The sequence below is a fragment of the Fukomys damarensis genome, unplaced genomic scaffold (genome assembly GCF_012274545.1).
Source record: "Fukomys damarensis isolate Sample0158 unplaced genomic scaffold, DMR_v1.0_HiC HiC_scaffold_16, whole genome shotgun sequence".
Lineage (NCBI taxonomy): Eukaryota > Metazoa > Chordata > Mammalia > Rodentia > Bathyergidae > Fukomys > Fukomys damarensis.
The window spans coordinates 135,658,810-135,679,760 of NW_022900928.1; the positions used below are offsets into that span (position 1 = coordinate 135,658,810).

Consider the following 20,951-nt stretch of genomic DNA (forward strand, 5'->3'; position numbering starts at 1 on the left):
TTTTTTTTTTTTTTTTTTTTTTTTGGTACCAGGGATTAGTCTTGGGTCCTTGCACTTGCGAGGCAGGTTTTGGCACCACTGAGTTAAATCCCCGGCCCCTGCTTCATATTGTTTTAAATGCTGGTTAGGACTTCTTGATCAGTGAAATGCCAGTTGGAGATCAGAAAGCACAGTGTGAAGAGCCAGGGATGCAGCTCAGTGGCACCTCACCTGCCTTGTAAAGTCCTGAGTTTGATCCCAGTTAAAAAGAAAAGAAGGAAGCACAGTATGAAAAAACAGTAAAACCCCTTTAACATCTGGCCACTACCCAACCCCAAAGGCCAGGCCATACCTGCAGCTGAGCGATTCCTGGGCTATGCCGCCTCAGTGCTGGAGACAAGCTGTTCTGATCCATTCTGAGTCGTAAACCAAGGAGGACAATTCCATGCTGCAGGTAGGGCATGTTGAACACCTGTTATCCCATCTACTCAGGAGGCTGAGGCAGCAGGAGTGCAAGTTCAAATCAAGCCAGGACAACTTAGCAAGACCCTAAGTGTAGTGAGTGCAGGTCATTACTCCCTGAGTTCAATACCCAGTACCACCAAGAAGAAAAGAAAAGGCAATAGAGAAAAAGGTCACATCACATGCCTCTAGACCAGCAAGAATGGCAACAGAATGCTCATCAGAAGCCATGACACCAGGAGATGCTGAAGTGACATCTTTAAAGCATTGATATACTGCCTAGCAAAGCCACCTTTCAGAAATTAAAGTGAAAGGGGTTTTTCCCCCACAAAAACCAAGAGAATTTATGAGCATACTTGTGTTGTAAAAATGATAAAGGAAATTATTGAGACAGAAGAAAAATATTACAAACTTGTATCTAATCAGTGAGGTGTTAGAAATTACCAAATATGGGTAAGAGACTTTTTCTTTAAAGAACTCTTTAAAGATAAATTTAAAACCATTTTTATTTTAAAAATAAAGTGACAGCATATATAGAAATAAAATATATTTTTTCTGTAAAGAGCCAGAAAATACTCTGGGCCTTGCAAGCCACGCAGCTGCCCAGCTCTGTGGTTGCAGTGTGAGAACAGCTAGCTGTAGACAGTACACAAATAAAGGGTGTGGCTGCATATCAATAAAACTTTATTGTTAAAGATGGATGGCAGGTGAGTTTCAGTCTGTGGGCCATAGATGGTCAACCTCTGGCATAAAAGATAGGGAGAAATGAAAATATATTATTATAAAGTTCTCATAGAAAGTGGTATAATATTGTTTGAAGTGGTACAAAGATAAATACTGTAAGTGATACAGCAATAATTTTTAAAAATAAAGTTATATCCAATAAACCAATTGTCAAGGTAGAATGGATCCTAAAAACATTCAATCCAGAGGCAAGAAAAGAAGACTAAAGGAACAGAGAAATAGGACAAACAAAAAGAACATCAAGAGGATGTTCATTCCTGAAGCAACATTAAAATGTAAAAAGCTTAAGCACACTGGTCAGTTGAAAGGCTGAGTCAGAAGAAACCCACCCCACATACAAAGGTGCAGCTCACTCTACAGCAGCAGGAGGGTTTCTGGTGAGGCAGAGGATGCACACTCCAGCCTGTCTCCACTGGATGCAGCTGCAAGGCCTGGACAGAAAGTACGGCCTCTAGAAAGTAAATAGAAGCAATCTGGGGAAGATGTACCTTAAAGAAGCACCTGGCAGGTGGCAAGTTTACCACGTTTTTTTTCTCTGGTATCCCCTCAGAATCTCTCTCCTATCCTACTGATCTATGTAAAGGAGACTTTTGGCAATAACACATGGTCTTCGTCACTGTAGCTTTATAGCAAACCTTAATACTTAATAGTGCAATTTCTCGGGCCAGGAATTTAGCTCAGTGGCACTGCGCCTGCCTTGTAAGCCCAAAGTCCTGAGTTCCATCCCTGGTACCAAAAAAAAATATATATATAGTGCAATTTCTCAACATTGATTCTTTTTCAAAATTGTTTTAATTATTCAAAGTCCTTTTATATTTCATATAAATTTTAGAATCAGCTTGTCTGTATTTACAAACAAAATCTTGCTGGACTCAGAGCCATCTGAGACCAGAAGTGAACTACACCACAGACAAGAGGTCAGGAGAAGGTCCAAGCCTGGTCTATCAGTGGGCTCATGGCAAACTAGATCGTCATGGCAGGAGATATGATAGAGGAAAGATCCTCACCACCTGGAAGCCAGGAAGCAAAGAGAAAGAGAAGGAAGGGTGCATCCCACTGGGCCCCACTCCTAAATTTTCAACACCTCCAATGACACCATCACCTCAGGCCCAGGCTTTCAACATGGGAGCCTTTGGGAGATGTGAGATCAAAACCTCATGGTGCTGTTTTACTTACAGGGTGTCTCTGAAAAGCCAACACCATAAGCCAAATGAAGTAGTGCACATCTGTAATCCCAGCACTCAGGAGGCTGAGGCAGGAGACTTGTTGTGAGTTCAAGGCCAGCATGGGCTACATAGTGAGTTCAAGGCCAGTCTGAATTACATAGCAAGACCCTATCTTGAAAAAACAAAGGCAGCACCATGGTGGTGAGCAGGCCAGTAATAGGGGTTCAGGGGTGGCAGGGGTCTGAGACTATGAGGAATGAGGACATGGGGTCATGAGATGACTGTGGCCAGGGTTCCACATACCTATCCATATGCTAAATCATAACTTGTACACCAAAGTCACACCAGTTATACTGTGTACTAATATGCAAAGATAGACTTTGAAAGTACATGAAGAAGTTTTTAAATAAGAAACATTGGCAAAACACTAACCAGGAGAAGGCTGGAGTGGCTACTTTAATATCAGGTAACTTGAACTTTAGAGTAAGAAACACTAGCAGGAAGGAAGAGGAACCTTTTATAATATCAAGAGGTCAGTTCATCAAGACATACTCTAAACACACTTGCACCTCCTAACACCTACTAACATGTCTTAAAAATAGGTGGGGCAAATGCTGGCAGACTGCAAGGAGAAACATATACCTATACTTACAGGTGGAAACTGCAGTAATTCATAGAACTCAACAGAAAATTGATAAGGCTTACACTTGAACTTGTCCTAACAGACATTTAAAGAGTGCTGAACATTCAAGTGCTCACAGAATATCACAATGATAGGTCATACTGTGAACCATAACACATGACAGCACTGAGAGGCTGAGGAAGAGAGTCTCAAGTGGAAGCCCAGTCTGGGCAACTTAATGAGACCCTGTCTCATAATAAAATATTACAAAAGAGCTAGAGATGTAGCTCAGTGTGAAGACCTTGGGTTCAATCCCAAGCAGCACAATCAATCAACCAATGAGGCTCAACAGTTCGTAATAGCTAAATCTTGGAAATGGCCCAAATTCCCCTCAACTGATGAGTGGATAGAGATGTGGGTTTCTTTATACAACAGAATACTCTCTGCCATAAAGAAGGAAGGGCTTCACACATTTACAGCTAAATGGATGGACCTTGAGACCATACTCTTAAGTGAAATAAATTGGACACATGTTTAAATACCACATTCTCTGGTGTGAGAAACTGAATGTGGAAATAACGACTGAGTCGTATAATGTAGGGAACAGAAAGTTTTCAAATGGGAAGGGGCACAAGGGAGGAGGGAGAGAGGAAGGAAGTGACAAGAAAAAAAGTAAAAATAACCTGTCATGTAGAGGTACAAGATCCCAACAATGAATGTAACTGTACTGTATCCCTAAAATGTACCAATAAACTCAAAGCTGAAAAAAAAAAAGTGAAAATAGAGGGGAAAAAATGGAAACAAAGCTTTTATATATAGGGAGTGGAGGGGCTTGAGGAGATGAGATAAAACATTTATTTTTAAAAAATAGGCTCAGTAATTGAAGAAGACTGTTTTTTTTACCACAGCAAAGTAAAAGCCATCAATAGGTACGTGGAACCCAAGTATCTTGCCAGTAGGAATTTCTAGAGGCCACCGCTTTTGGTGGGCCTCTCAGACAGCTGGTTCTTTCCAAAGAAGGAGCCTAGGAGCTGAGCTTCAGGAGGCAGAGCAGCTAGAAACCAATTTCTGGGAAAACTTCTGCCTTGACATCTACTGGGCACTGGGAACTAAGGTGGAGACAACAGGTGTGGTGGGACCTGGGCAGCTGCTTCTCCTCACCCAGGTTCAAAATCTCCCACCCCTGTATCCTCTGGTGACCATTCTCTTTCTTGCAGGAAGCCACCCAGTGCCCGATGCCTGCCTCTCAGCCCCTTGCCAGAATGGGGGCACATGTGTGGATGCAGATCAGGGCTACGTGTGCGAGTGCCCAGAAGGCTTCATGGGCCTGGACTGTAGGGAGAGTGCGTCAGGACTGCTGGGTGTCGTTCCGGAGTGGGGCGGGAGACCCGGGGCCTGTGTGTGGCAGCAGAACCAGGAAGGGTCCTCCCATGGGTTGTGCATGTAGGAGACCCACCAGAGAAAGCATTCAGAGTGTTGAGTGTGTGTGCACTATCACATTTATGGGAGGGCGGCCAGGATTGGGCAGGGTCCATCTTCCTGGACCCCCACACAGACATCTCCACTCCATGGCAGGAACCCACAGTGACTGTGAGTGCCGCAATGGAGGCAGATGCCTGGGTGCCAACTCTACCCTCTGCCAGTGCCCTCCAGGCTTCTTTGGGCTCCTCTGTGAATTTGGTAGGTGCCTGAGGCTGGGGGAGTGGGCACCCACATGTCCTGTCCCTGAGTGTCCCTATAACAGGGTATGAATGGTTCAGACCCGTGGCCCCCATCGGAGTGCCCCATCAGTCACTCTGGTGGGGTCACCCCCACCCTCATCAGGACACAAGATCACCAGGAAGAGGATCAGGGAACAAGGGGGGCCTTCCTCCTCTCTCCACAGAGGTTACAGCCACACCTTGCAACATGAACACCCAGTGCCCGGACGGAGGCTACTGCATGGAGTACGGTGGGAGCTACCTTTGCGTCTGCCACACAGATCACAACATCAGCCACTGTGAGTGGCTGAGGACCCCTGCCAGAGACTGGGGAGGGAAGGGAAGGGAGGTATGCAGCTGCAGGTGGAGGGGTCTCTGGCCACAACACACCTATAAGATAGGAGGGATGTCCTGGGGTCCCAGGTGAGACAGCACTTTGACCTGGCCATCTCTTCTCTCAGCCTGAAGCCCAAACTATTCAATACATAGTGCATACATAATTATTTGTAGTCACCTCTGCTACTGTGTAACTGTTAGTGTAAAGATGATCACATATGTGATGTGTAATCATATATAACGATGCTGACATTGACAAAGACATGTGTGTGTCACACATCAGTGGTGCTTTCTGCGAAAATCAGGAGAGATACTCCAAGGAGGGGCCTTAGAGGCCTTGTGAGGAGTCAAGACGCCCTGGGAGTGCATTTTAAGTGTCGGGTCCCAGATGGCTGCCTGGGTGATCCTGGCAGGCACACGCTCCAGAACCACCCTCTCCCCATCCCCAGCCCTGCCATCACCCTGCGACTCGGACCCTTGCTTCAACGGAGGTTCCTGTGATGCCCAGGACGACTCCTACACGTGCGAGTGCCCGCGCGGGTTCCACGGCAGGCACTGCGAGAAAGGTGCGCGGAGAAAGGCACGCCTGCGGGGTGGAGGCAGGTAGGGTCTGGAACTGCGGGAGGCAGACCCAGGGCTCCTACGGGGGGTGCGGGGCTGGGGGAAATCCTGGGCCAGAAGGGCGGACCCCGCGTCAGCACCCTGGAGAGCGCCTGCCTGCCCGCCGGGGTGGAGGCCGGCTCCTCTCCGGCCAGGGCCCTCCCTCTCCGGTTTTTATTTGACCCTTGCGGTGCTGCTGTTCTCTTCCACTTACTCGGGCAGTGCCTCACCGACTTGATTGTTGTTTTCATTCCCTATTCTTATCTGCATTCCTTACAACAGGCTTCATTTTGGGTTCAGCGTTTTCCCAAACAGATTTTAGATTGATAGGGAATTTATTTTAAAAAATAATAAAACAACCTAACTCCATTAGGATTTTGTTAAATCTACTTCAGCGTGAATAATGTAGATATGTTAAAACACTTGCCCACTCAGGATGTATTCTTTGGCGAGCACATGGCAGGCAGGAGTACTGTCCTGGCCCAGGCATCTCCAGGACTGGCTCCCAGCAGCTGGAAGATATACTCCGCAAACCCACTTTGCTGATACCACAGCCCGGGTTTGTCTGGGAAGCCAGGACCATCATGGCCTCACCTAGGAGTCTGCCCACAGCATCTCTCCTCCTTGACAAAGGCTGACAACCCCAGTATAGGAGAGGGGCTCCAAAGGTTCTTGAAACTGCTGCAGAGCTCCCAATGTGGAGACAGATGTGTCTCATGTATTGATTGCCACAGGGTTCACACTTTTAAGTAAGTGGCTGCCTCACAGCACCTGAGCTCCTTGGGGCACAGAAAATACTGAGACCTAGAGAGGATGCACCCAAGCGAGCACAGGAGCAGGAAACACAAAGCCTGCACTAACTGCAGTAGATGCTGACATCAGCTGCAGCTGGGTGTCCTATGATCAAATGCCAGGCACCATGATGGGAAGGAGGAACACTTGTGCAGCTTTCCCCAGGAGAGCCAGGTCTGCTCAGAATCTGGAGCAGAGAAGAGCACCCCAGAGGCTGAGTGGGAATCTGCAGACTGCAATTCCCCACATTGCATGCGCCTTCTGGGGTGGCCCCAGCTGCACTGGGCCTGGAGCTCAGTGAGGCCCCTGCTGGGCCTGCCCCATGCCAGGGGTCTGAGAAGACATGTGGGCAACACGGCCCTGTGCACCCAGCAGGCTGGCCAGGGTTCACTCACACCTTTCTGTCCTTCCACACAGCCCGACCACACCTGTGCAGCTCAGGGCCCTGCCGGAACGGGGGCACCTGCAAGGAGGCAGGTGGCGAGTACCACTGCAGCTGCCCCTACCGCTTCACCGGGAGGCATTGTGAGATCGGTGCGGCCCCAGGGTGGAGGGGGTGACTGGCAAGGCCTGAGCTGGGGCTGGGCCAGCTGGGTAGTGTTGGGAGGAAAACAAGCCCTGACCCTCAGCCTGACCACCATGCATCTCTTTCTCAGGAACATGCTCATGAGGACCACCAGCCTGGGGTGTTGGAAAATTGGGGAGGGGCAGCAAATTGTGGCACCTGACCCTGCTGGATATCTTTTGCTTCCAGGGAAACCAGACTCATGCGCCTCTGGCCCCTGTCACAATGGTGGCACCTGCTTCCACTACATTGGCAAATACAAGTGTGACTGTCCTCCAGGCTTTTCTGGACGGCACTGTGAGACAGGTAGGCTGGGGCACCAGGGACACTGTCCTCTGCACATGTAAAACAGTCTGCATGGGTGGAGCTGGCCCAGGCCTGCAGGGGCAGGAGGCAGGATACCCCACGGTGATGGGGACTCTTGCATTTCTGCAGTCCCATCCCCCTGCTTCCGGAGCCCATGTTTGAATGGGGGAACCTGTGAGGATCTGGGCACAGATTTCTCCTGTCGCTGCCAAGTAGGGTTCACAGGACGCCGGTGCCAGGCAGGTGAGAGACCTGAGGGATGAGCTGTGGGTACAAGTTTTCTTCCTGAGTCCCTAAGAGCAAGGAAGGGCAGGGGTGGGAAGAGGAAGACTCAGAAGTGGCCAACTCCCTGAAGTTCAGCACCTTACCCCGGATGGGAAGTAGCAAGAGCTGGGCTCTAACTGGGCCCTGCAAGCAGGTCAGATGGAGCAGTGGGCAGGGCTTCGGCAGGGCCCACAGCTCAGAGAGTTTTCTGTGCCCTTGCAGAGGTGGACTGCGGCCGGCCTGAGGAGGTGGAACATGCCTCAATGCACTTCAATGGGACTCACGTGGGCTCTGTGGCCCTGTACATGTGTGACCATGGCTACAGCCTGAATGCCCCTAGCCACTTCCGTGTCTGCCAGCCACAGGGTGTCTGGAGCCAGCCTCCTCAGTGCCTCGGTGATTCTGTGGGCCCTTGGGTGGGATGGGGTGGGCAGGGCCTGCATGCACGTATCACCCAGCCACACGGAGAAACAAAGGGCTGAGCCCTCTGTGGATCAAGGCTGGAAATCCTATGGCAATACAGTGGGCATGTCATCTTGGCTCTGGACGATTCTCATTCTGGGCTCTCCTGTCCCTAGAACAGCCCAGAGCAGGGGCCAAACACTCTACAGATAGAGCAACTGTGGCCATGATGTTGTGCAGGTACAGAGTCCTAAATAGGCAGATCTGGGCCCAGGGCTGTCTCCTACTCCTGCTCCCACCCAGGCCTATGGAACCAGAATCTGCACTTGATCAGGACCCCCACACATGGCACTGGAGGGGCACTGCTCCCAAGAGCTGCCTCAGGACTCCACCAGAGCTCGGGGTGCGTGTCTGGCCTAATGCCCTGGAAATGGGGTTCCTTAACTCAAGGGTAGGTGTGTTGCAGTGAACCACAGCATGCACACTCTGCTCAATGGAAAGCTGTGTGACATTCGTACAGGCTTTAGAAAACAAAGATTTTTAAATAAGCTTAGGGGTGAGATGACAGCATCCAGAGGTGAATGGAGCATAGTGCTTTGCTGTCTCCCAAATGTCCACAAAGCCCTGCCCACCTGTCAGCCCTGCCTAGTAAAAGCTGCCAGATTCTGGGATGGGAGGACCACCTGGCATGAAGCATCTGTCCTCTCCTGTCCTTCCAAGCCTAGGGCTTGTGGGAGCTGCCAGGGGCCCACCCCTCTGAGTGCTGCTTCTCCCAGCCATTGCCAGGTAAAAATCCAGTTCCCCCAGAAGACAGGGGCACCCCAGCCAGACATCAGGGACCCTGAGAAGCATATCCACCTCAGGGAGTTGTAGCCTGAAGTCCAGAGAGAAGCCACCACTGAAGGCAGGAGCCCAGAAGAGGGAACAGCAGCAGAGAATGACATGCATGTCTCATGTTATACGTACTTTACATTCTGCCACACAGAGTGACAGGCATATAAAAGTGAACACTGTGTTGCCCATACAAAATAAGATCAATGTTTTTTCAAAGAAAATCTTCTTTAAAAGGGTTAAGAACTATGAGAGTTAAAATACCAATCATACTTTGTAAGTGGATACAGATGAAGAGGGATGCAGAAGAGCTCTGCGGTGGAACACCTGTGCTCTCACCAAGGCGAAGGCACCCACAGAGAACAGAAAAGCAGATGTTAAGGACAGAAGTTCTGAGCAGCTATGGAGTTCAGCTCCAGAGCGACAGATGAATGACAGGTCAGAAGGGCCCTAAGAACCTCAAACAGAAGAAAAAGGAAACATGGTGTAGTAAAATGTAAGGATGTCATGAACTAATAGAAAATTTTAATAACCAGAGGGAAAAACAGATCACCTACCAAAGGACTGGAATCAGACTGGCATCAGATTTCTCGACAGCAACCTCACTGTCAGATGACAGAAAGGTGATTTTAAATAAAAGGAGATCCACTGGGTTAGGGTGGAGACCATCACTCTCACTGTAACATCCAGGAAAGCCCACAAGGCCTCAGGAATCCCAGCTGTTAACCTGTCAAGAGCTGAGCATTCAGGAAATGTGGGCAGACCTTTCCTAGGCAAGAAAGGCTGGTGGTGCTTTTGTCCCTAGACCCCAGAACAGCAAGGGCAGGTGCCCTGAGGACCTAGAGAAATCAAGCATGCTTTGAGCACTGTGAGGCATGCACAGCAACTGAGCTGCCGAGGTGCAGACCAAGTGCTGAGCACCTGAGGTTCTGCCCAAGTACAGTGACAGAGGACAGAGCACGTGTGCCCAGGAGAAGGGCATCCTACTTGGGTCTCTACTTTTCTTTTACACTTTGTGTCTGAGAAGCAAGAAATTATGACACATGCTCTAGAAGAGAAACAGTCCACAGAAACAGGTCTGCCTACAGCTGCTCAGTGTTGGAATTTGCAGACAAGGACTTTAAAATGCCAGTGTAAATGTGTTAAGGAAAGCAAAGGAAAAGAGAAACAAAATGGACAAGATAATAGAGAATGTGAGGAGAAAGGAAGAGTTTTAAAAGTAACAAAACCAACCTGGGGCTGTAGCTCAGTAAGAGAGTACTTGCCCAGAACATGCAAGGCCCTACGTTTGATCCCCAGCACTGGGAAGGGAAGGGAAAAGGGAGGAGATGAGGAAGACAAGGAGGAGGAAAAATAGAGATTCTAAAACTGAAAATAAAATATTTGAAATGAATAAATTAGGTTTAGTAACAGAAAGGATACAACAGAAAAATTCACAAGCCAGGACAATAAAATTATCTAAACTGCAGGTAAGAGAGACAATTTAATTTTAAGATGAGTTACGAACTATGAAAAAATGAATTTCAAAATAAGATAGAGGTCAGGTAGGTATCTGCAGGACAATAGCAAATAACCCCCAAACTGAAGTCCCAGAAATACAGGACAGAATTGGCAAAAGAAATATTTGAAGAGATAATTACTGAGCATTTCCTAAAAATGAAGGAATACATCAACCTGTAGATCCAAGAAGCTCAACAAACCCTAAACAGGACAAATACTGTAATAAACAAAGTTAAGACCCAAAAATGTGTATCCAGTCATATTATTATTCAAATATGGGAGATAATAAACATTCTCATGCATACATAGCCTGAGAGACTTAGTAGAAAAAGTCCTTTTTTCAGATGGAATACTTAAACCATAAGCAAATTCAGGTAAGAGAAAGGGAAGTTATTACCTATTGGCAAGGCTTATCACTATCTAAAAGGAGAAAAGGAAATCAGGGGGAAATGGCACATAGGAATACTGAAAAGAATTATGAGGGCCAGGGCAAACCTATAATCCCAGCACTTGAGAGGCTGAGGCAGGAGGATAGCTGCAAGTTTGAGGCCAGCCTAGAATACACAGTGAGATCAAGGCCAGCCTGAACTAGAGTGCGACCCTGTCTCAAAAAAACAAAAACATTATGATAGAAAAAATACAAATACAGGGCCGGGGATTTAGCTCAGTGGTTCTGCTGCCTGCCTCACAAGTGTTAAGTCCCAAGTTTGATCCCTGGTACCAAAAAAAAAAAAAAAAAAAAAAAAAAAAAAAAAAAAGAGCTATATGCCATCACAAGAGATACTCTGAAAATATAAGGACATAGACCAAAAGTAAAGTCAAGAACAGTATCAGGTGAACAAAAATCAGAAAGCTAGAACACTAGCACCACTCTCAAAAAAACTAGGCTGTCCATGAAAAGCAGCACTAAGAGGAAGACAGTGAACGCCCACCAGTCTGCATGCCAGGCTCCCAACCCACATCCAGCAGAGCCGTAGGCTGCAGAAGACTCTGGCAGGAATTTGATTCCCATATCCTACTTATGGTCATTGTACTATATACAATAGTACAACAAATAAAAGATAAACTTTCAATATGTGAGATGAATTATAGTCATAAGCATAAAAGTTGCAAAGTATGAATTTCAAAAAAAGCATACAAGAAAATATGCATGATTGCTACAACAAAATGGTTATGCACTTGGAAAAATATTTATCCCCTACTCACCATATGTGTCAATTAATTCCAGATGGATTAGTCTTAGAATTAAAACTACGCAATCTTGTATGGAAAATACAGGTAAATATCTTAACTTTTGAGTAGAAGAAGTCACCAAAAAAAAACTATAAAAAGAAATAAATGGACCAACCTGACTGTGTAAAAATTAGGAACTTAAACCCCTAACTCCTAAAGAAGAAAATGAAATACAAGCTAGAACCTGGGAGTGTGCATACAAATGGATATATACAAACATATCTCTCTATACATGTGTGTGTGTGTGTGTGTGTGTATGTATAGGTGAGTATTATGTGTGTGTATATGTATAATGTGTGTATATATGACAGATTATAAAACTATATGAAGAACACCAATGAATCAGTAAGAAAAAAATAACCCAATAGGAAAATAGGCAAAACATGAACAGGCAGTCCATGGAAGAAGACATACATAAGGCCAAGGAAATAAAAAGAAATATTCTACTTCATTAGTAAATAGAAACATGCAAGTCTAAGGTACATTTGGTTGGCAAAATTCTAACAGGGACCAGAGATTTAGCTCAGCGGTTCTGCCACCTGCCTGCCTTGCAAGTGCAAGGACCTAAACTCGATCCCCGGTACCAAAAACAAAAACAAAACAAAAAAAATTCTAACAACTAAGCAGCCTACCCTAGCGAGTGCATGAGTCTGCAGGATCATTTATAAACTGCTGTGGGAATTGGAGCTGGCATAAGCACTTTGAAAATAATTCAGTAGTTTTCCTGTACAGTTCACCATCAGCACAGCCTGAGTCCCACAGTTCCACTTCTAGGTATAACTAAGTAAATCTTGTACATTCACACTAGGAGATGTGAACATGTACAGAGAACTGTAGAACCAACACAGTGCCCACCAGAAGTAAGAAGCACTCGTGAGAGAATATCACACAGCAGCGAACATCATGAAGTGCTGTGACCCCAAACAACACAGAGATCTCTTAGTAATAAAAGTGTTAAGTGGAAAAGGGTAGATGTTGTGAACTCTATTAATAAGACTCAACAAGTACCATATATTGTACAGGCAATTTATAAAATTTAAAAACTAATTTGAAAAAGGCAAAGAAGTGACAACTACAGAAGTTGGTATCCCAGGAGGAGAAGGTGAGCACCTAATATTTAGGCTCCAGGTTGGGGCTGGGAGCCAGTCCCAGATGCTTGTAGGTCATTATCATTAATTTACTTACTTTCTGGACATGGAAATTAGACATTTAAACTCAGGAGTACAACTCTGGTCTAAAAGAAATCAATGGTGAAACTTTTGAAACTACTCCCAAAGGTACTGGTTTCACACAACTGCTAGGTATAGAAATGGCAAGACCAGACACGAGACATCCTGCCAAGCCCCTTGGCCTGTCTACTGATGGTCATAGGCATTAAATCTCACAGTGTCTTCTGAGAGGCCTGGAGGTGATTGTGACAGACACAGCCCAGGCCCGATCCCTCCCCTCCCGGGGATCCAGCCCTGGATCTGGCCTTTTGGAGGGCCCAGGTGATGGCGTGGACTTGGACTCCTCAGATCTCATTTCTGCCTTAGTAATTGCCATGTGGCTTTATTCTTGGGTCTCTCCTCTCTCCCAGAAGTGGACGAGTGCCGTTCTCAGCCCTGCCTGAATGGGGGCTCCTGCCAGAGCCACACCGCGGGGTACCACTGTCTCTGCAGCGCAGGGTACGAGGGAGCCCACTGCGAGCTGGGTAAGAGGGCTGGCCCACAGGGTTGGCAGTGGAAGACGTGGGCCCCTGGCCATGGCCACCTTGCCAGCCACTCTTTTCCCTAGACAGCACTGTCTGGATAGCCAGCACAGCCACTGCTTGCTCCCTCAGGCTGATGCCAGCTCTGATGAGATTTATAAGCATCTTTGCCCTTTTCGGGCAAGGAGGTGGGCAGGTCTCAGCCCCGACGGCTGGCCTGGTGCTGCCCACCAGCAGAGGGGAGGCCTATTCAGCATGTGACTGCTGGACGGGCCCTCAGCCCTTGGTCCTGTATGCCGTGCTCCCTGAGACTGAGATGCTGGCCACCAAGGAAGGAGGCTTGGCACTGTATCCATTTGTGCAGGAGCAGTCTGGGCATGCAGGCTCTGCTGCAGAACCCAGTGTGGGGTCCAAAGTACTGACCCCCAGACTGAAGTCTCAAGGCCACAGAATCTCAGGGATGTGTAGGGGCTCTGGGTCTAGTCAGTGAGGTACCTTGTTGTACAGAAACGGATGAGTGCCAGGCACAGCCCTGCAGAAATGGAGCCTCCTGCAGGGACCTCCTGGGGGCTTTATCTGCCAGTGCCCTGCAGGCTTCGTTGGAGTCCACTGTGAGACAGGTGGGGCTCCCCATGGGTATCTGCACGTGTAGAGCCCAGGCCACAGGCAGACAAGCCACCCAGGGAGAGGGACACCCAGGGCTGTGGCTGCCTGAGAAGGAGGGAAGCTGCCCACTCCCCTCCAGCCTCTCTCCTCGCTGCCCTATCCCTTCTTCTGCTATCCCCTCCTCCCTCTCCCAGAAGCCCCTGCCCAGCTCGGGCCAACTCTCTGGGTGTTCTCCAGAGGTGGACGCCTGTGACTCCAGCCCCTGCCTGCATGGAGGTCGCTGTGAGAATGGTGGCGGGGCCTACCTGTGTGTCTGCCCAGAGGGCTTCTTCGGCTATCACTGTGAGACAGGTAGGGGCAGCAGGCCCTCCCCAAAGGCTGTTCCCTGAGAACTATGGCCCTTCCCCTCATTCCCTTGGCCCCATGATGGTGCCTCCAAGCACCCACAGAACTTCCTCCCCAGGGGCCCTACCTCACCCCCACATGCCCAGGCCATGGCTTCACGTCCTCTGGACAAGCTACACTCCTTGCAGCCCCACATTCTGAGCTCTCTGCCCCTCCATCAGCCCTAGTGGGGACCCTCCAGGCAAGGCCTTTCCACGTCACCCATGGTAGATCCCCCCATCTAGCATTCCCTGTACTACTGCAGTCATCCTGGACCATCCTCTTCCCACCAGAGCCCCCCTCCTAGGGTAGGAGCCCTGGGTGGGGGTCCAGCATGTGGTGAGGCTGGATCAGGGCACAGGCACTGTCATGGGACCATCCCTGTACCCACCAAGCAGGAAGGCATCAAAACCCCACACTCTCTGCTCCCCCCACCAGTGAGTGACCCCTGCTTCTCCATCCCCTGTGGGGGCCGCGGCTACTGCTTAGCCAGCAACGGGTCCCACAGCTGCACCTGCAAAGTGGGCTACACGGGCAAGGACTGTGCCACAGGTGAGGTGATGAGGCACCTACAGGGAGACAGGCAGCTGGGGTGGATGACTCTTCTTTCCTGGGGGCCTCCCTAGAGCAGTCCCCAGGGCAAGGGCACAGGCAGCCCTGACCTAGGCGGGAGGAGTGCATCAACACAGCCAGGGTGCAGAGGCAGGAGCCTCCAGGGGGTTAGTGGAGGCCAAGGAAAGGAACCTGGGAAGGAGAGGACTCCCTGCCCACAGCAGCCTAGCTGCCCAACCCCAGGGACCAGAGGAGGCACCTGATGGGCCATGCTCCCCAGCGGGCAGCTGACCATGCCCTTCCCTTGTGTCCTGGCTGGAACCCTGAAGAGCTCCTCCCACCAACGGCCCTCAGGGTGGACAGAGTGGAGGAGAGTGGGGTCTCCATCTCCTGGAGCCCCCCCGACAGCCCCACCGCCAGGCAGGTGCTAGATGGTTATGCCGTCACCTACGTCTCCTCCGATGGCTCCTACCGCCGCACAGACTTTGTGGATAGGAGCCACACCTCACACCAGCTGAGGGTCCTGGCACCTGGCCGGGCCTACAACATCTCTGTCTTCTCGGTCAAGCGCAACACCAACAACAAGAACGACATCAGTCGGCCAGCAGCACTGCTCACCCGCACACGTGAGTGGCACCAGCCCTTGGGGAGGAGCTGGCAGGCACTGCTCCAGGAGGGGCATGAGCGAGGGACAGGGACAGGGAAGAGGGTGGCCTGGCAGGCAGCTGGCCCTGCAGGTTTCACGAGTGAAGCTGCTGGGGGGTCTAGACTAGGGGGCATGGTGGAGGGAGGCTGGTGGCAGCAGGGAGGCTCCTTTCCCAGCTCTGGGAGCATTCCAGCAAGAGTGCCATTGCTGGGACACCCTCCTGGAGCTGTGGGACTAGTCACGTGAAATTACACAGCAGCTGAGGGCTGCCCTGGGCTTAGAAAGCCTGCCCTCATCAGGGTGTGAGAGGGACCACTCTGCATGCCCACCCAATGGCTCTGGAGCCAGCCCCTGTCCAATGTCTGTGCAGTGGCATGAGACACAGGGAACTAAAGTCACAAGTGCCCCTTCCCTGTAGTCCCCAAGGACGATGCTGTTTCAAACCTCTGAGCCAGCACTGTCCAACCATGCCCAGGTGTCTACCATTACAGCAGCACAAAGGGGTGGTGGTGCCTGGGTTAACTGGGCTCGGAAGGCACCCGTCTGGCATGCCCCTGTCACAGCTAACCTGGGATAAAACTGGAGGCCTGGCTGCCCTAGAGCCATGCCAATAGTGGCTGTTCAGCAACTACCACCGCCAGATCAGGCACCCAGGCATTTCTACCCGAGTCCCTGCTGGGCAGATGAAGGGTGCCTCTCTGGGACCCCTGCACCCTATGGACCCTTGTTTTGTCTTGAGTCCCCTCACCTGGGAGCAAGGAGGAGCCAGCATCTGCTGAGCAGCCTGCCGCCCCCAGGACCCCACCCTGTGGAGGACTTCGAGGTCACCAACGTGACAGCCAATGCTATCTCAGTGCACTGGGCTCTGCACAGGATCCATCACGCCACTGTCAACAGGGTGCGTGTGTCCATCCTCCACCCAGAGGCTCCTGAGGCCCAAGCCACTGACGTGGACAGGAGTGTGGACCAGCTCACATTCGGGTAAGCAGAGACACTGGGCCTTATGCTCCCTGTGTCCATGAGCCTGCTGCCCCAACCTGGACGTGGCTGGGGCCCAGAGAGCCAACCTCAGCTCTAGGGTCTGTCCCTTGGGGCCAGCCTGGGATTCGCCCAGGGCCCCACAATGGACCCTGTATGGTGGCCACCAGCCTGAGGGGAAGTCAGAGCAGGCAGTTCTGGGGGAGAGAGGGGAGGAGGGAAGAGTCTGGTCAGCAGCTCCCTGTGGTCCCTACACAACCGCAGGGTAAGGGTTAGGATAAAGGTGAGGTCAGCACAGGGGCTGCTGTATGAAAAGCTGAAACTGACAGATTCTGATGGAGGCCAGTCACCTAACAGGCAAGTCTGCAGTGTACTGGTCAGGAGGCAGAGGCCCGTGCTTCCTCCTTCACTGTCTCCACTAGGACCTGCTGCTCCCTGTCTTGATTCACATGGTAGCCCAGTCGTGGCGAGCCTTTCAGAGCTTTTAATGATAACAAATAGCCAGTTGCAACACACATGCCATAGGTTCACGACCATGGTCCTAGTCTCCCAAAGAATGGTCTGAGGTGGCCTACAGAAGAAACACAGGGGGTCCCAGGAGGGTGTGTGTCACCTATGGTGGTCACAAGACACCCCAGCCAGGCTCACCAGGAGCACTTGGCACAAAGTGGCTCTCACAGCCAAGACCCAATACAGAGAGGGTATGGGGTGAGCTCCAGGCTCCTCCTCAGGTCACACAAAGCTGGCCACAGGCCCCAGATGTCGCTGCCCTCCTCCCTCTTACAGGGCCCTGCTGCCAGGAAGGAGATACACCATGTGGGTGGCTGCCCTCAGTGGGCCTGGGGAAGTGGAGCAGCCCACGGAGAGCCGGGCCTCAGCACAGCTGCACGTTTGGACCCGTAAGTAGGCGGCAGCCTCCATGTTCACACCACATCCTCCTAGAGCTCTGGCCTCTTCCAAGTGTCCCTGTGCCAGGAACCAAGACCCTGGCCTTCCAAGTTCCCTTCCCATCGGCCACTAGGAGGGGCTGCTGCAGAGGGCCTGAGAGCACACCCAGCTGAGGGTGCCCCTGGGACCATGTGACTGGCACCCTCTGCTTAAACTCCCTGGTATCACCAGCCCACAACCCTCCCCACTGTATGTGGGACGTGGGCAGCAGTGCACAGGGAGGAACAGGTAAACAAGAGGGATGTCTCAGCGGTCCATGAGGAGTAGTGGTCTGCACAGGACCTCCCCCATAGGGACAGTGGTGTCCCTCAGACACAGCACCTCAGGGAGGCAGCAGAAGGCCCATGTGGCAGGGACTCCTCCCGGCTGAGCCTCCTTTATCCTCTCCCCACCATCCCACGACTGTACAGTCATCCACAATAACCAGATCTGGCATCCAGGGAGACCTCAGCAATACCTCTCAGGGTCTATGCTATGTCCGTAAGATGCACTCCACCTGTCCTTCACTTCTCTCTGCTGTCCGTGCTTTGTCCAGGGCCCCTGCCACCAGCAAATCTGACTGCCGCCCGTGTCACAGCCACCTCTGCCCACATGGTCTGGGATGCCCCCACACCAGGAGTGTCGCTGGAGGCTTATGTCATCAACGTGACCACCAGCCAGAGCACCAAGAGCCGCTATGTCCCCAATGGGAAGCTGGTGTCCTACACAGTGCGCGACCTGCTGCCTGGGTGGCGATACCAGCTCTCGGTGACAGCTGTGCAGGGCACAGAGCAGGGCCAGCTGCACAGTGAGCCTGCGCACCTCTACATCATCACGTGTGAGTGCCCTGGCCAGGTGGGGCAGGGGAGTGGTGTGCTGGGGGTGTGGGCCCCCATCCAGGAGCCTCACCTGAAATGAGAACAGGCCTAGTGCAGCGTGGAGAAGCCTGTGTGGGGGTGCAGTCTGTACAAGGGAAAGGATAGGCTCATCCATGGACACTGACATTCTGGACAAGTAGGCATGCCCAGCCTCTCCTATGCTGCGCCCCTGCACTGTACCCAAGCAGGTAGGGCAAGGAGCACAGGGCATTACCCTGTAGCAGGTGCCAAGGAGGCAGCAGGGAGAAGACCCCGAAGTGGGCTTGCAGTCTGGCCTAACCCACAGGAGCTGCTGGACATGAGCATGGAGAGGGACCAGGAGACCCAGGGCCTGGAAGGTGAAGGAGTGCTCTGCACAGGAGGAGGAGAGCAGCTGGGCACAGAGCTTAGGAGACCCCTAAGAACCAGTGTCTGTTCCCTAGGCAGAGGGCCCTGCTGACATCCACCAGGGCCTCACACGCTCCTGATTACATTCTCAGAGCAGTTGTGACAACATCGTTTGTCTGTAGGGTCAGAACAGGGCAGGCAACAACGTAGGCCCAGTGCAGAGCCAGACAAATCAGAGCCTGAAGATAGAGGGGCTCCCTTCCACTCCCTGGCTCTGTCATCTCCCAGCATGGCTCCAGGCAGATCTGCTGGGTAGAAAGGCAGGCTGGGGCTCTGTGTGCCTCACTGGCCAGGGCAAGGGGACCAAGAGCTGAAGGACACCCTGGGGTGATGGAACGTGCCCTCCCTCTCTGGGCCTGTGCCAGGGAGGGACCTCGGCTGAGGCAGCTGCCAGGAATGCTGAGTGGACCAGGTAACCTGGGCCAGGTCCTGTGTCCAGCCAGTGCTTGAATGCAGAAGGGACACCGTGGGTGACGTGGCCTCTCAGGTGGATAGCAGCACCTCTCCCTCCCCAAGCAGTAAGAGTGTGGGCCGGGCAGGGCAAGGGCAGCCCAGGCCAGCCCCCTGGCCACTGCCTTCCACCTGCCTGCTCTGCAGCCCCCAGGGACAGCACCGACAGACGCTGGCACCAGGGAGGACACCACCCCCGGGTGCTCAAGAACAGACCACCCCCCATGCGCCTGCCAGAGCTGCGCCTGCTCAATGACCACAGCATCACTGAGACACTGACCCAGCCTCCCAGGTACTTGTCCTGGCCACCAGCCTTGTCCAAAGGTGTGCTCTACCCATGGCGACCTGCTACCTCATGCTCTCACAGGTACCTGGAGCTTGTGGATGGAAGGGGACGAGTGAGTGCCAGGTTTGGTGGCTCACCCAGCAAACCGGTCACCTTGAAATCACGTGAGTACTGACTGCCACTCCCCCTTGTCCCCTACAACCTGGGCATAAAGGTCAGCCAAGGCCTTGGGCGGAACCAGCTGTTGAGCCTCCACACTGTCATCACATGGCCAGAGATGCAGGCTGCAGAAAAGGCTTACCAGGGAAGTAAAAAGTAAAGCCTTTAGAAGCAGATGCAATCTGCTTGCCAGGTTAGGACTCCAAGTATTGTTAAGTACACAGTAGACAGTAGGCTATGGCAGTCTCATGCTTTGCTACTCAGAGTTTGACAGTTGGACCAGTAGCCTTGCCTGAGAGCTTCCAAAAGTGCTGAAACCAGCCAGAACTGCCACCTTGTATGAGGGTGATTCATGTGCATGCCACTGTCCTAGAAACCTGAGGCTTAGCACTCAGTTAAGAAGTCCTATTCTGAAGGCAAAGTCCCACTGGGTGGGACTACCCAGAGCAGGTCCCTGGCCTCTCCACCAGGCCAGCACCACAGGACATGTGCAGTTTCAAGTACTGTCCCCACCAAGGTCAGCCCAGCAGCACCAGACATATGAGCCCAGATGCCCAGACCCTTCCTACCTGGCTCACCTGGCAGGTCCAGGACTCTTCCTCTGATTCTGACACAAAGATCCTAGCAACCTCACCTCCCACCTAAGGCCAGGCACCTGTTCTCATAGTGTTCCTCAGCAGAGCACTTGATTGTCAATGCAGTGAGTCTCCAAGAAGAGGGGAGGGAGAGGAGCAAAAGGACAGAAGAGGGCAGGGGGCCAGGCCCTAAGAAGTGGAGAGACCATTGCCATGTGTGGTGAAGGGAACAGGACCAGGGATAGTTGGGCTGCCTATGGGGCATCCAGTGGTGGGCAAAGCTCATAGGATCTTCAACCATGATGGCAAATATAAAATGCTTAGGGACACAGGTGAGAACTGGTACAGAGGTGACTTGCAGTGGGGGGCCGGGAGTGCAGCCTGCACAGAGTAGCAGAGAGGAGGAGGAGGAAGTGGTGCAGCCCCAGAAGCAGGGGATGGAGGGACGGAGAGTGAATTTGACCCCAGGAAGGAGCGGGCCACTATGTCAGCTGTAGGAAGGGTGGGGCCTGGAAAGGCAGCCACTGGAGCCTCCTCAAAGTGCCAGGAGTGGGTCCTGCTGAGTGGTGGCAGGAGGGAGGGGGCCTAATCCTCCACAGGAGGCACATGGGGATTGGCAGATATCAGGGAGCTGTTCAAGAGGGCCATCCCAGGACAGGCTTAGACACAAAGCGGCTGCTCTGTGTTCACCCCTGGCTATCTCAGAACCCACCCTCTTGCCACTGGAGAACACGGAGGAGGTCCCTGAGCAGGTCCACCTGGCCTTCCAGCTCCCTGAGCGCAGCAACAAGGACACAGAAAGTAAGTCAGCAGCAGGCGGGGACTGACTACACTTGGGTCATGAGTGAGGAATCCCATGTCAAGGGGTCTAGAAGCACGGGACCTGCCCAAGGGGCAGCCAAGCACCCCCCCCCCCGGGAAAGCAAAGGGC

At 51.7% G+C, this 20,951-nt stretch overlaps 1 protein-coding gene across 1 annotated transcript in view; it reads left to right on the forward strand.

Moving 5' to 3' along the window:
* Sned1 (sushi, nidogen and EGF like domains 1) overlaps window positions 1–20,951 on the forward strand; it is a 39,367-nt gene that overhangs the window by 8,504 nt on the left and 9,912 nt on the right. Inside the window, 18 exon segments of the mRNA XM_010606626.3 lie at window positions 4,191–4,316; window positions 4,549–4,653; window positions 4,859–4,972; window positions 5,459–5,575; window positions 6,819–6,935; window positions 7,156–7,272; window positions 7,402–7,515; window positions 7,759–7,932; window positions 13,082–13,195; window positions 14,036–14,149; window positions 14,621–14,734; window positions 15,064–15,360; window positions 16,178–16,361; window positions 17,145–17,257; window positions 17,842–18,123; window positions 19,148–19,292; window positions 19,368–19,450; window positions 20,726–20,821. Of these exon segments, the coding sequence (XP_010604928.2) occupies window positions 4,191–4,316; window positions 4,549–4,653; window positions 4,859–4,972; window positions 5,459–5,575; window positions 6,819–6,935; window positions 7,156–7,272; window positions 7,402–7,515; window positions 7,759–7,932; window positions 13,082–13,195; window positions 14,036–14,149; window positions 14,621–14,734; window positions 15,064–15,360; window positions 16,178–16,361; window positions 17,145–17,257; window positions 17,842–18,123; window positions 19,148–19,292; window positions 19,368–19,450; window positions 20,726–20,821 (2,526 nt within the window).